This window comes from Lepidochelys kempii, chromosome 4, assembly GCF_965140265.1.
Source record: "Lepidochelys kempii isolate rLepKem1 chromosome 4, rLepKem1.hap2, whole genome shotgun sequence".
Classification (NCBI taxonomy): domain Eukaryota; kingdom Metazoa; phylum Chordata; order Testudines; family Cheloniidae; genus Lepidochelys; species Lepidochelys kempii.
This window is the reverse complement of record NC_133259.1, coordinates 26455222-26469928: the sequence shown is the minus strand read 5'-3', so window position 1 is coordinate 26469928 and position 14707 is coordinate 26455222. Positions and strand designations below refer to the sequence as shown.

Here is a 14707-nt window from a genome sequence, read left to right as displayed (position 1 = left end):
TGACTGTTATAAATACGAATGTGTATTACACATTGAATCAATTCATCAGAAGCCTTTTAAAGCTTCCAATTTTGGGCATAATATTCCAGTTGGCTTCTCTCACTGCCATACCATGCCTGCTGTTAATAACACACAGCAAAACGTATGAAAGATAACAAATGAAGATAGATCTTCGAAGTCCGTTCTCTTCACTTCAGTCATTACACTCTTTTTAGAACTTATTAAGGTTGTCAACCTCATTCTGTGATGGCAGCAGACTTACCATGGCAGTGAGAGCCCCTAAGCTGGGGATATAAAGTTGGCTGGCAAGAGGCAAAATTTTGCAGTCCAAGTCAGATCACAGTGTCTCTCTAGCCAGCCAAGTTCAGTATCACATTTAAAGACAATTAAATAGTATTTTTTTAAAAAATCAAAGGTATTCGGAAACCTCCTTCCCTCTGCCCATTAATTCACCTCTGCTTTCCCCCCCAATACAGGTCACACCCTCCTCAGCCTCACTTTTCCTCACCAGTGTGCACACACACACCTGCCCTACCTTTGGGAGATTCTCTCTCATGTCCCTCACTCTTCCTCCCAATGAGGAGTCTCTCCTCCTCCCATCCAGTACTACCCCCATCCTATTCCCTGGAGCAGGGGGAATGGAAATGCACCTACTTCCCAAAACCTGCTCCTGCGGGACTCGGCAACAGTAGAGCACACGGAACGAAGAAGGTATGGATGTTGCTGGACTCAGTGTCAGCAGGGGCAAGGGAAGGAATGAGGAAGGAAAAAAAGGGAGAAGGACCCTAGCTCCTGTAGGATTTTGTAGAGAAATGAGGCTTGTTGGAGTAAGGGGGGTGGAAGAGCGCTGGAAAGGTGCCTCTTCAGAACCCTGGCATGTAGGGGGTAATGGCATCCCCATTGGCTGCATGAAGCTTCACTGCTAGGATAGAGGAGGGGAAGGGAGTAGTGTCCTGTGTCCAGTCCAGCACAGACTCCTTCCCAGCCCCTCAGAACCACCACAGCCAGGCAGCTGTGGGTAGGAACCCTTCATAAATTACAAAGGTAGCGGCAGGATGAAAGAAAGGGCCTTCGGGGCTGGATACGGCCCATAGGCCACATGTTTAACACCCCTAGTTTAGAGGAAGTTCCATAACAACAAATGAAACCCTAGCAACACTCACATCCTCGCTCTACTTACTTAGCCTCCTTTCGAACTCCTGGCCACTTACCTTCACAGATCATTGGTTCAATTGTAAACACATGACCAGACTTCATCACTCCAACAGCCTTATTTTCTGAAATGAAATTAGAATGCACATTATGACTGAACACATCTTTCAAGAGTGAAAGGCAGAAGGTGTATGGAATGCTGAATCCCTGTAATGCAGTGTATGCCTGAACTAGGACAGGTGAAAGGAAAAGTCAGAACAGCGCTGCAGAGTGACCCACTTTCTTCCAGGTTATACTTCTATCTTCCTCCCCTCCTTGCCTTCTCAACCGAGTATCAATGTTTGTTATACTTCTATTTCAGGAAAAGTGCTTACAATTCATTTCTGTCTTTTTTAAATGCCAGCTTTCATTCCATGAAAGCGATGAGCAAATGTAATGTAGACACTCCTACAGAAATTTTTTTTAAATGGTGAAAAAGCACAAGTGGCAGTCTGAATAAAAAGCGTATGGTATAATAGTTTTTAAAAAAAAATTCAAAGACTATTTTAAAATGTCAATTTGTTTCCATCATTGTTGATACTCCTTCAAGCAATGTGATATACAAAAGTCAAGAGGTGATGACATTCAGATAAACTTGCTGTCCAGAGGAGACATGACAACAAATAGTTCTTTTATTGGCAAGTAAAGACTCATTCTGTTACATATTATTTTTGCAATACATTTTATGTAGCTAAGGTATCATTGGAGATTTTCAAAGCAGTATAGGGATTTAGGTATATTATTAAAGTTTGAATACAGAACGTATCAATTTTAATGGAAGTGGTATGTCTAAATCACCTATACAGCTTTGAAAAATCTCAACCATTAATGTCTTCAGACTGAGTTACTGCATACAGTACAGTATATCTTTCTTACACTTAAAGAGGCTTCCCTTTATCCTGATCATGTGCTGCTGTTGCAGGCTACAAACAATTATGCTAAGCCTTCACACCTTTGTCATTGTACCAGTTTTATCCAATTGTAGATTTTTCCTTTAATCTTGTTCAGCAGAATTTGTGGACTAAATTGAGTGGTTTTGGTGGGTGGTTCCCCCCCCCTTTAAAAAAACAAAACAAAACAAAACCCACACACACCTATTTGGGTTTAGCCAGAAAGGAATGGCCACTCCACTCTTTTCTCATTAACAGTTCTGATTTGGATCTTTCCTTTTTGCTTCTGTCACTCATCCAAGCCTCAGAAAAATGTCTTTCCCTCCTCAAAATGAAGCTTGCCTTATTGTCTCCATCAAAAAAATGTCCATGGTTGCTAATATCCAGAAAGAATATGGATTTCTCTCTCTGGTTGTTTTTTCGGTTGGTATAAGATGCCTCTTTTTCCACAGACTCTGGGTATTCACACAGTTTTACAGGACAAAACTAAAACAAAAGGGAAGTACTACTTTTCCACCATACCATTAGATGACCTCTTTTTTCACTCCCATTAAAGCGGACATGTTAAGAATGACCTGAGCAAGAACCAGTGACTTCTATATTATCATCCATGACAACAACACAACCATCTGTGTGTGATACAGTGCTTGTCAAAAGTGGGAAGCTGAAGGATTTTGACAGCTATGGGAGAGAAGGCATCATGCCGGGAGCTCAGCAGCTAGAGTGGATTGGAACTGCTTGTCATTGGAGAATTGGTTGGTTTAAGTGACCTTTGTTTCCCTCCCTCAATTCCCCACTGGTCTTTCAAGTTCTCCCTCTTCCCTACTTTCTCTCCTCATTTTACCCCAGCTATGACTGCAAACCTTTGGCTGGTGCACTGTCATCTTCCAAACGGAGTCCAGCTGTGCCAGCCACAGACATACCTCCTCCTCACTGAACTTTGGTACACACTGGCATGCAGTGAAATCTGTGCTGTTCTAAATCCCAGGGCATGCCACATCACACAGTAATTCAAGTGGAGATAAAGGGATCCAAAACAGATACAGCTACCACAGTAGCCCAAACTTGATGATCATGGCTCTACTCTAGGTCACCAAGGAGTAAGTGGGGTACTGGTTACAGCAATTGTTATTCACCACTGGGAACGGAATTCAGAGTTTCAGCTCAACCCCATCCATTCCAAATAGCCAGCACTAAGAAACCTCGGTAATCGAATCAACAAAATTGGTAATGGTCATGTGGTAAGCTGTCACTCACCACTGCAGCTAGGGTCCATTCCCCACCCCCAAAGCAGATGCACATCGGCTCAGTTTGTTCATAACATACTTTAAATCCAACATTCAAGAAATTATTCTGTAAATACAAAAATTTAAAGTGACAGGCTGTCAAGCCACGTGCACAACTTTTGTATGAGAGGAAAAAAAGTTAATCATGTTTATTCATCACTAGCCATGCACTGGCAGATAACGGAACAATACTCACTGGCATAATGTGGCACATTGGGAGCAGTATGGAAAAGCTTATGGATCCCATGCCCACAGTAGCTCCGAACAACTGAAAATCCATTTGCTTGGGCGTGTTTCTGAATAATATTTCCCAGCTCTCTATATCGAACACCAGGTTTTACTGCAATATAAGACATGCACCATTTTAAAAAGAGCCCGCCCTTCAACACATTTTACCATCTACTTAGCACAGGCAACAGTTGCCACCTGCATCTCTCTATAGAATAAGATTCCAGGATTGCCACTCTGTCTAGGCATCACTCTGAAGCCTAGAATGTCTGGTGAGTCAGCGTGAAGTGATGGAAACAGCTACAAGCATGGTGTCGAGCTCTTTTTGTTTAGCATATCACCAAGTTCAATCAATCATTGCTGGGATTCACAGTCTGTTACCGTCCAATTTTTAAGTTCTCAGCCATTTTGGGCTTTTTTACACATGACTATGAATTATACCAGCGTGACAACACAGGCTTTCAGCTACCAGCAGCTATGTAATAGTGATAGCCAGGATGTCCATCTGCCTTTGTGCACAGCCTCTTGCACCATGGAGCATGAAATATAATCCAACAGAAGCTCAGCGTGCAAATGAGCTGAGTCTGACGAGTTGGAAGAGACCACCAAAGGGGACCTTGTCTTCGATTGTCTCAGTCTCACACAGGAAGACAAACGAGAGAGAAAGCGGGAAATGCCTCCTTCACCAAAAAATGAATTTTTCATAAATACAAGCTCCTGTCTTAAAGGAACATAGTTGAAATCTAGCTGATTTCAAAGAAAGAGTTCAAACTTGTTTGAGGCACTACACCTGCCCCTGAGTTCCCCTGACATTTTTGTGGGCTTAGCAAGCACATTTTCCTATTATTTAAAAAAAAAAAAAAAAAAAGTCTCTCTATTGTTGCTAAGTAAAAGACCCACACAAACAACAAGAGAAACTAATTGTACACATAGTGCTGTCAGGTGCACAAAATAAACACGATGAAAAAAACAGAAGAAACGTGTGTCTCTCTAATCTCATTTTAGATGTTACTTGTAACAGTAACAGGTTAAAACTTTCATTCAGGAGTATGAATTTAAATTTGACTCTGTCCCTTTGGCAGTCCACATGAGGCAGAAAGTTAAGCAAACTAAATGGTTTGGAATAATTATTTTGAACATTTTTAAAAGAGAGAGATTCAATATATATTTCACAGGGAACAAATTTAACTAGAACTCTATCCTGTTAACTCTCTTCATGTGGAAGCCCTGCTAAACGCATCTGGAGACCCATCACCGAGACAGTTTACAGGTGCAGGCTCCCAGTTAGTAAATTCATAGCACTATCAAGTTTCTTCACTTTTCAAATGGTGCTTTTTGTTAAATTAGTTGATAAATACAATTTCTAAAATTAAAAAAAAGAAGTTACCCCCTCCTGGGTTTCCCAAAGCATACTGTGCGCTCTTTTTTCTAGACGGTGAGCAACTCAGGTCAAGTACTCTTATTTATCTTGCAGAGAATCAAATACATGTTTGCACACAAACAAACAACATCATATGGATCAGTTAATCAAATAGATTATTACAGCTTTTCCTTGTCAATACTCATTGCAAATGAATGTTGCAACAACCATCAACAGAAACTAAAATACAGCACTTGAAGAATGACTCTGCATTGTACAGTAGAAGCGTATTGTACTAGCAACATGCATTAAGTACAGTTCTGTAACAGTAGTAATTCCTAAGTATTAGTTAAAACATGAGAGTTCTAGTATCAAAAAATCAATATAGCATTGCACCTTAGGCTTCAGCAATGGTACTTACCTGCATCGATTGCTTGCATTAGGCACTCATAAGTTGTCTGAACTAGTTTCCTTGCACCCTCATCAACTTCCCCAACATAAAACGTCTCATTCAGATCCCCATGATAACCATTGCGATATATAGTGATATCCACTGCAAAGAACATCAAAAAGAGAAAACTTCTCACTTCTTGGCCCTTGTTTTGCTTAAGGCACAATGGCAATTAAATACAAAGTATTGTTGCAATGCAAGTTACATGCCCAAGTGCTCAGAAATAAGACATTCCAAAACTCCAGTAACATTGACTTGCCCACACTGTCCATATTATAGATTTTATGGTACGAATTAATAAAAGTGTTATGTAGTTAAATTGTTCACATTAATAAAGAGCAGAAGGAAAATATAAATTTGCAATACTGCCACAGCAAGCTTATTTCTGAGTGCTCGATTTAACAACCTTAAATGTTGCTGAAACCATTTTTTTTTTAAATTTACATGGAGGAGGAGGAGGGGGGTATTCAACATATACACCTTAGAATCTCTTCTATCTGCCAGACTCCGAAATTTAAGTAGCTGTGCAATATCCCCCACCTTTTAGCCCACTGTAAGTAATTTCTACTGTGGAAGCTCAGTACATAATTTTTAAAAACGGTCACCTCTTTGTTAAATCAAAGCCCCTTTGTTTCCAAATGAAAACAGGCAATTGTCCTTAAGGAGCACTAAAAGCATGTCTTCACTGCAAAGCGTCAGTAAGCATACCCATGACTAGATTGAATCTAGCAAGCATGGATAACCACCGTAGCGAAGACGTGGCAGCACGGGCTTCAACACAGGCTAGCAACCTAATCATACCTCCTAGGTGGCTACCCCAAGTTCAAGCCTATGCTGCAACATCTTTACTACTATTGTTACACATGCTACTTAGATTAAAGCTAGCATGGGTCTGCCTACCTGTGCTACAATCACACCTTCACTTGCAATCAAGACATACCCTAAATCCATGCCAAGTCACAAAGTTCAGTCATTTTTGCGGTAGTCCTGTCCAAGACCATGTGGTTAGAGAGTTTATTTGAAGGGGAAAAGTTTATACTAAAAAAATGTTTACTAAAACTTAAATTTCTGACAGAGACAGACCATGGAAGTTTTCAGCCCCAAATGGGGAACGTTTCAGAAAGTATGTGAAAAGAGTTATATATGAGAATTATTTTGCAACCATGATTATGACAGGTATTTGTGAAGAACATGGGGACGAACTGCAATAATGTATGAATACTGTATGGGATCTTACTATAGCTGTGTAATAACTATACCGGTGACCAGAATGTTTACTAGGTGCATATGTTGGTTGAATTTAATAGCAGGGTTGTGGGAAACTAGCTGGACAGTATCACAATGGATCCACATAATCAACCTCTCAGTAAACTTTTTGGGAGTCATTAAACCAATGCTTGAGCTTTTAGCTACTTCTAGGTGCCAGGCAAGTTAGACTGGTTTTCCCCATGCTGGGAGCCAACAGATCAAAAGGACTTTAAACAGTTAAAAAAAAATGTCACACTCTGTCCAGAGGTGGAAGACAGTTGTCAGGGACCTGTTCCCTGGGAACAGACTGACACACGCGCCCTTGGAGGTCTGGAGAAGTCAGGCCTTCCCAAACTTCCAGGGGGATGGTAAGCTTTAGGAAAGATAGACATGCATGCAGTCCTTTTAGTGTTTTATAACGTAAAAGAAAGGGGGTTTTGTTTTTATTCCTACTATTAAGATTGAACAATACTTTGATTTAAGAAAGCTGTTTTGATTCACTGTATTTACTACTGATCACAGCTTCCAAAGGGAAGACTTTCAGTTGCCAAACGCAGTCACGCTTTCTGGCAAAGCACAGTTGATCGACAGAAGGCTGAAGCCTGGGACCTGAGTGGAAGAATTCCACATCAAGAAAGGGGCAGGCACGAGGCCTGATACTAGGGGGCTGCACTCAGAAACCAGAGAAAGGAGACAGAGGTACAGCTTGCCCTGTCACCGTGACAGCATCCACCAAATATCATTGTACATTTATGGTACGCTTTTCAACCCAAAAGGATCCCAAATTGCTTTACAAACAAAATTAAATAGAAACCCAGCCCAGGCCCACAGTACAGAAAACATTTGGGCATGCACTTAACAGTAAACACACAAGTAGTCCCATGTGAGAACGGGAGGTGAAAATGACTACAAATAAAAGTGAAACTGGCTTCATTTATTTTCATTGTCAAAGCTGAGAGAAAATGCAAAAAGTAAAAGTTAAAAAATTATTTCTAAAGTACTCCATCCAGCCAAAAGATTTGAGAGCCTGGAACAACACAATCAAAAATATTGCACTTAGACTGCAAGCTCCTCTGGGAAAGGCCTTGTCATTTTGTGTGTCTATAAAACACCCTGAGCAACTAGGATGCAATACAATAGACATGATAATAACTATGATCAAAAATCATCCTACTAACAATGTATCCCAAACTAATCAAGGAAAATCATTCTACCATTAAAACAGTCAATACACCATCATTTTGTTCTGTGTTTGTACAGTGCCTACCACTATAGGTTTCTGATCCATGACTGGGACTCCTGGGCATTATCACAATAAATAATAATATACAATGATAATTTAAAAGCTGTTAAAACTGTCTTTTGTCCAACTCTAATTAGTTTAAATTTTACTCAGTCCATGAATTTGGATACACAGATGCTAAACGTAACAAAAAAGCTAACTAAAGAAAAACAAAACATGCCTGAAGAAATAACTTCCAACCATGATGTGCCATACTAAACCAAAACTTTGCCCCACTGAGTGTTTCAGCTGTAAAGACTGGATGCAAGCAGAGCTGTTGAAAGGTTTGACTTTTACATCACCTACCATTAACAATATCACCCTCTTGCAATGGCCGCCTGTCAGGAATTCCATGGCAGATCACTTCATTCACTGACGTACAGCATGACTTAGGGAAATTATAATAATTCAACGGGGAAGGATAGCAGTTCCTTGCAATGCAGGCCTAAAACAGATTTAGAAAACACACATATTACACTTTAGATTAGCAAAGACATTTGTAAAGGAGAAGAACAGATTTGCAGTATGGCTGACATTTTAAATTCTCTCTGTATTAGCAACAATGCTTGAAAATATTTCCTCAAATGCTTTTTTCCCCCCCAATTTGTTTAGACTCCTGACATGCTCTCTCTGTTTAGTCTATTTTTACTTTTTGCATTTCCTCTCAATATTGACAGTGTGAAACAAGTTTCATTTATTTTCTTTTGTTTATAGACATTTTCACTTCCAGTCATCAATGCTGCAATGTTTGGGTTGTTAAATACCTCATGGGAATATTTGTTTATTTAAAAGCTATTTTGGAGTGGGTTCTTTTTTAAAAAAGGAAAACATTTTGGCTAGTCTACAGCTTTATAAAATTTCATTTTTACAAAATGTAAAGGCTGAGCAAAATTTAAGTTGGCACCATGCCTTTAAAACTTTTTTTTTTAATTATCTAACTTCTTTTGTCTTTCTGCAACAGTTTAAACGTTCTATACAGACACACACACAAAAGCCTGCTCTACACTAAGAAGTTAGGCGAAGGAAGCCGCCTTAAGTCGACCTGTTAATGTAGGTGTCTACGCTACCGGGTCCTTTACACCAACCTAAGTCACCTCGAATGTCAACATCCACCTCTGCAAGAGACATAGCACTAAATTCGATTTTCATGGGTCGACTGCAAGGTAGTGCAGATGCAGCATTGTGTAATTCGACTTAATTGGCCTCCAGGTGATGTCCCACAATGCTCATCTGTGACCCCTCTGGAGATCACTCTCAACTCTGCTGCAGCCAGGTATACGGGAAACAGCCCCTCCCCTGCTAAAGCCCTGGGAATTTTTGATTTCCCATTTCCTGTTTGATCAGCATTGGGAGCATGCCAGCTTGAGCACAGCTGATCATGGAGACTACACGCCCGAAACGCACCCCAGCCTGGTCTACACACGAGGTGATGGATCTCATCACTGTGTGGGGAGAAGAGTCTGTGCAGGCAGAGCTCCGACCCAGAAGAAGAAACAGTGACATCTATGCAAAGATCACTCGTGGAATGGGGGAGAAGGGCTACACGAGAGCTACATAGCAGTGCCGTGTGAAAATAAAAGAACTTCACCAAGTGTACCAGAAGACAAGGGAGGCAAACCCCACACATGCTGGTTCAGCAACGAGCTGCATGCGATTCTCGGGGGTGACCCTACTAGCACCCCCACAAGCAACATGGACACCGCACAGGTGTTTGAGTCTAGGGACAACAAGGAGGATGATATGGTGGATGAGGAAGAGGAGGAGGAGAATTGGAGACAGGTGAGCAGTGGATCTATTCTCCCCTAGAGCCAGGAAATATTTTTAATCCTGGAGCCCTGTGGGTCACAGGACATCATGGTGGCCGAGTGATGCAAGGGAAGGCACATCTGGTGAGTCTACAGTTACAACCAAAGCCCAGTTACATTCAGCGGGCGCACACATTCGGTGGTACTGCATGTTTACTGTGAGGAAAAAGCGAGGAGCTGTGGTTCTCTGCTTACAAGAGGCTGATCCAGCTACGCAGAGGGTAGCCCCCAGAAAAGACTGTTTATGTGGACTGGGATAGCCTGGGAATCCTCCATGGATATTTCTAGGAAACTTTCATGGAGGTACTCCGCAATCCTTTGCGGAAGGTTTCTGGGTAGACCCCATTCGTAAACAGCTTCCCATGGTGCTATGGGAAAGGGCCATTGTTTGACTAGTTACCTCTGCTCCTGAGATGAGCTTGCCATCAACTTCATTATTCACCAAGGCTGGAGCAGCAAAATGGCACAGTGAATGGTTACGGATTCTGATTATGTTATGGTTTGCACCTAGTGTGATAAGGGTTTTTGGTTTTCTTTAATGGAAACGGCCTTGCTATGGAAACATTTTATTCATGTACAATGGCTCCTTTATTTTTTCCCATGAATAACAGCTGGAAATGTGTCCTTTGGCGTGTCATCGACACCTGAAAGCAGCCTGTTGCTGACTAGAAGGAGGAGAAAGAGAACGCAGGAGGACATGTTCACCAAGATAATGAACGCCTCCGGGACAGCTGACACAGAGCTGAGAGGGTGGAGGATTTCACTGTCCGAGAAGTTAGACATGGACATGGAGAGCAGGAAAGCTTCCAAGGAGTGAGAGCGTGTGGCGCAGGATGAGATGCTTTGGATTATGAGGGACCAAGCAGACATGTTGAGGCATTTGGTTGAACTGCAGAAACAGAAGCAGGAGGGTAGTACCTCTGCAGACCCTGATGGACACCCAGCCAGCATCACCTGGCGCAGAATCACCCTCCCCAAAGTGTTCCATGAGGCGTGGGTGAAAAGTCCCCTCTCACTTAACTCGGGGGAAGGGTACAAGGAACAGAAGGAGCCCATTCACAGACCTTTGATGGTCTGGAATGAGGTGTTATGTCACACAGCTTTCCAACTTTACAATCCCTTTTCCCCCAAGGTTACTTTTTTCCCCTCTGTTCTCCCTCTTTACCTATGCTTGTTAAAGAAAGTACATGGATTCAAGAAATAAATTTTCTTTATTGAGTAGAACCAATGGGCTGGGGAGGTGGCTTTACAGGAACAATGATACAAGCCAGGTGAAGGTTTGAGAAAGCACAATGCAGAGAAGCAGTTCACATTACTGTGACCCACAATTGAAACGGCTTTGTGGATGCAGCACCCCTTGCTGTGCTCTTCTTATTGCCCTGGTGTCTGGCTGCTCAAAAATGGCTGCCACGCGATCCGTCTCAACTGCCCACCCCTGCAGAAAAGTTTCTCCCTCCCCACCCCAGCACAGATATTCCGGAGCTCACAGCAGGCAGCTATAACCATGGGGATGTTCTCCTCACTAAGGTCCAACCTTGTTAGTAGACTTCTCCAGCGCCTTTTCAAGTGACCAAAGGCACATTCAACCACCATTCTGCACTTGCTAAGCCTATAGTGGAACCGTTCCTTCCTGCTGCCCAGACAGCCAGTGTACGGCTTCATGAGCCATGGGAGCAAGGGGTAGGCTGGGTCTCCCAGGAGAACGACAGGCATCTCAACGTCGTCAATGTTCATGCTGTAGTCTGGAAAAAAAAGTCCCGGATTGCAGCTTTTTGAACAGACCCGAGTTCCTAAAGATGAGCACGTCATGAACCTTTCCCAACCATCCTATGTTGATGTAGATGAATCGCACCCTGTGATCCACCAGCGCTTGCAACATCATTGAAAAGTATCCCTTTCAATTTATGTACTCTTTGGCAAGGTGGTCTAGTGCCAAGATGCAGACAGGATACGTGTGCTTTCTATCACCCCGCCGCAATTAGGGAACCCCATCGCGGCAAAACCATCCACTTTGTCTTGCACATTTCCCAGACTCACTACCCTTCGTAGCAGAAGTCGCTTAATGACCCTACATACTTGGAGCACAACAGTTCCCACAGTTGATTTACCTACTCCAAATTGATTCCCCACTGATCGGTAACTGTCTGGCGTTGCAAGCTTCCAAACAGTGATCGCCGCTCGCTTCTCCACTCTTGTCTGAGCAGCTCTCATTTTTGTGTTGCTGAACTTCAAGAGGGGAAAGCTCCGCACAAAGTTCCTGGAAGGTGGCCTTCCGCATTCGAAAGTTCTACAGCCATTCCTTGTCATCCCATACCTGCAAAATGATGCGGTCCCACCAGTCAATGCTTGTTTCCTGGGACCAGAAATGGCACCCGACAGCGTGCAGCTGCTCTACGACTGCAGCAGTAACTGCTTGCAGAACAGCGCTGTGTTCCACGCGGCAGACCCTACTTCAGCTCTGGAAATACTGCAGGAGAAGGTGCAAGGTGTTTGAGATGCTCACAGGAAGAGTGCACAACTAAGCAGGCTCCATGTTTCTGGGGTTAGGGTGTACATGCAGCGGTTTTAAGGCACGAAAACCACGATGTTGTTTGCCGTTGATATGAGGGAGGGAGCACAGTGCATCATGGGATGCCAACACAATGTTTCCACTCTCCCCTGTGACAATGTTTTGGTCCCATGAGGCATTGCATAAACTTTCCAAATCACACTGCAGCAAGTTGCACTTTGGAATAGCTACCCATGAAGCACTGCTTTGTGCATTGATACAGGCACTGCTAGTGAGGACGCACTCCATCAAGACAATGAGCACGGTGTGGCCATGCACAATCTACTTCATTAATTTGGGAGGCTTGAGGTCAAATTAGATAAAGTTGACTTAATTTTGTAGTGTAGACAAGTACAAATTCTGGAAAAATAAAACTGCTCCTAAAACAGTTATTAACATTGTTCACTGCTATCAGTTGGTTCTATGCAAGGCTAGCCACAATTTTTTTTGGCCACTAACAATTTACATGCTGGCTGCTCCTATCGAAAATTTTAAGAGTAAGTTAGTTTCGTCCCTGTTAAACCATATTAAACATGGATCTTCATGAGTGCTCAGCATCCTCCACTCCTCTCAGCTCAAATCAGGTTGTTCCCTCTTGCTCTTGGCCCAGCTGCCCTAAATGAAGATAGTGAAGTAGCTAACATAAGGCTCCTCCACCTCAGCTAATTGCACCTGACATTACAAGTTCTGCGGGAACTGCTGCACTCTTTGTACACTCCACAGTAACCCTGGCCCCAATATAAACAAATTCCTAAGTGGACTTTATGAAAACCACAAAGATCAAGGTAACTTAGAACAACTTAAGCCCTCATCCAGCAAAGCACTTACTAGACTTCAAATACTTGGCTGGATTTGGGCCTTAATTGGCCTGAATTGCACATGGCAGCTGGTTCCAGAGCATGGAAGGCTAGTGGGTCAACATGAGCTATATTTGTGGATTCTGCATAACAGCCAGCTCCATCCCTGTTCTCTTAAGCTCCTCAGTGTGATTCCCATCAGGGGACCTTTGGAGCCTTTACATTTGGGGTGGGGTACGCGGTTTTAAATGTAACATTCTTGCTTTGTAATTGTTGTAATGTCTATAATCTAGTAGCTTTAAACTGAGAGGGTGTGAGGTTTTTTAAGATGGAAATTGAAGGTAGTTTGGAAATACAGAAAATCAGAGCAGACATTTTGGCAGTAACACACACCACATAGTCCCATCAAACAGAACGGTCAAGAGAGCACATACAAATCCAGAAGTATGATAAAATAGCCTTACTAGATGGACGGCATGATCTATTTCTTCAGTAGTTATGCCTGGTTTCACCATCATGGCAGCAACATCCAACACTTCTCTAGCAAGCTGCAAGTGAGAGATCAGGAACTACTTATTCAAAAACACACAGCCTGAGCCACTAGAACACTGAGTAACCCCCAAGGGTGGAGCAGTCAGTCAATCTCCTGTGGATACAACCAGAGTGCTAGGGAAGTTGTGCTAGGATGAAAGGGAAAATTGGGACTTTTGGATATCAATGGGACTTGTACTTCTAAAATCACTCAGACACCTTGGAACATCCCACTCACTGTTTATAATTAATTGGACATAGAATCCTGCCAAGTGAAATGAACCACTTAATTAAACCTAGAAGTGTGGTTATTATCAAGAAACTAATTACAACTGGAAAGTTCTTATTCAACAGATCGACTTATTTTGGAGGCTGCTAGTCCTGTTAGCACCACCATCAACAACTATAAGAGAAGGGATGGAATTCTGTTCTCACTTATACATAGCCAACAATTCTGTTGATAAAGTTCCCATTGCAAAATCTTTGTTATTGGATATATCAGAGCCAGAAAGTAGCCAGCTTGACTTTCAGATCTCAGGTTGATTTTGCAGTGGTGACAGGTAGAAAAATCTTTTCACTTGCAAAATAAGCAAATCTGATCTGGAGTTGCTGGGAAAGAAACAGAGGCAGAAGCATTCCAATTTTAGTCAGTCACTTTTCAGAGTATAACTGCACTTTCAAAGTTCATACCCTTAAGTTGAATGGTCATAAACTAGTAAAATCACGAGTTCTCTAGATTTATGGAGAGTATACACATTCTGTAACACAAACTCACCCTACACACTAACCGCATCCCTTCTATATCTTCAGAGGAGAGAATTTTTATTTGAGAAGTTCCTTTAAGTGCCTGTTCTGATTCAGACATACCTGAAAAAAAAAAAAAAGACTATATTTAGGGTCAATTTTTACGTGTGCACGCGTGCGCATACACAGAGAGCACAAATCTCTTTTAACGTGCTTAAGGTAATACAAATGTACCTCCTTTCAACAAACACACTGACAACAAACTCACCAGTCAAGGTTAACATTAACATCTGACCAACCTCAAGTCACATGCCTTCCCACACAAACTCGCCAGGTCCTCACCTCC

General features: G+C 42.3%; 1 protein-coding gene across 1 annotated transcript in view; it reads right to left on the bottom strand.

Annotated features, from left to right (window-relative positions):
• METAP1 (methionyl aminopeptidase 1) overlaps positions 1-14707 on the bottom strand; it is a 50317-nt gene that overhangs the window by 11192 nt on the left and 24418 nt on the right. The window contains exons 5-10 of the mRNA XM_073340765.1: positions 14393-14484; positions 13551-13634; positions 8243-8381; positions 5377-5508; positions 3564-3707; positions 1212-1277 (exon numbers count right to left, since the gene is read on the bottom strand). Coding sequence (XP_073196866.1) covers positions 1212-1277; positions 3564-3707; positions 5377-5508; positions 8243-8381; positions 13551-13634; positions 14393-14484 — 657 coding nt within the window. The remainder of the gene's footprint in view (positions 1-1211; positions 1278-3563; positions 3708-5376; positions 5509-8242; positions 8382-13550; positions 13635-14392; positions 14485-14707) is intronic.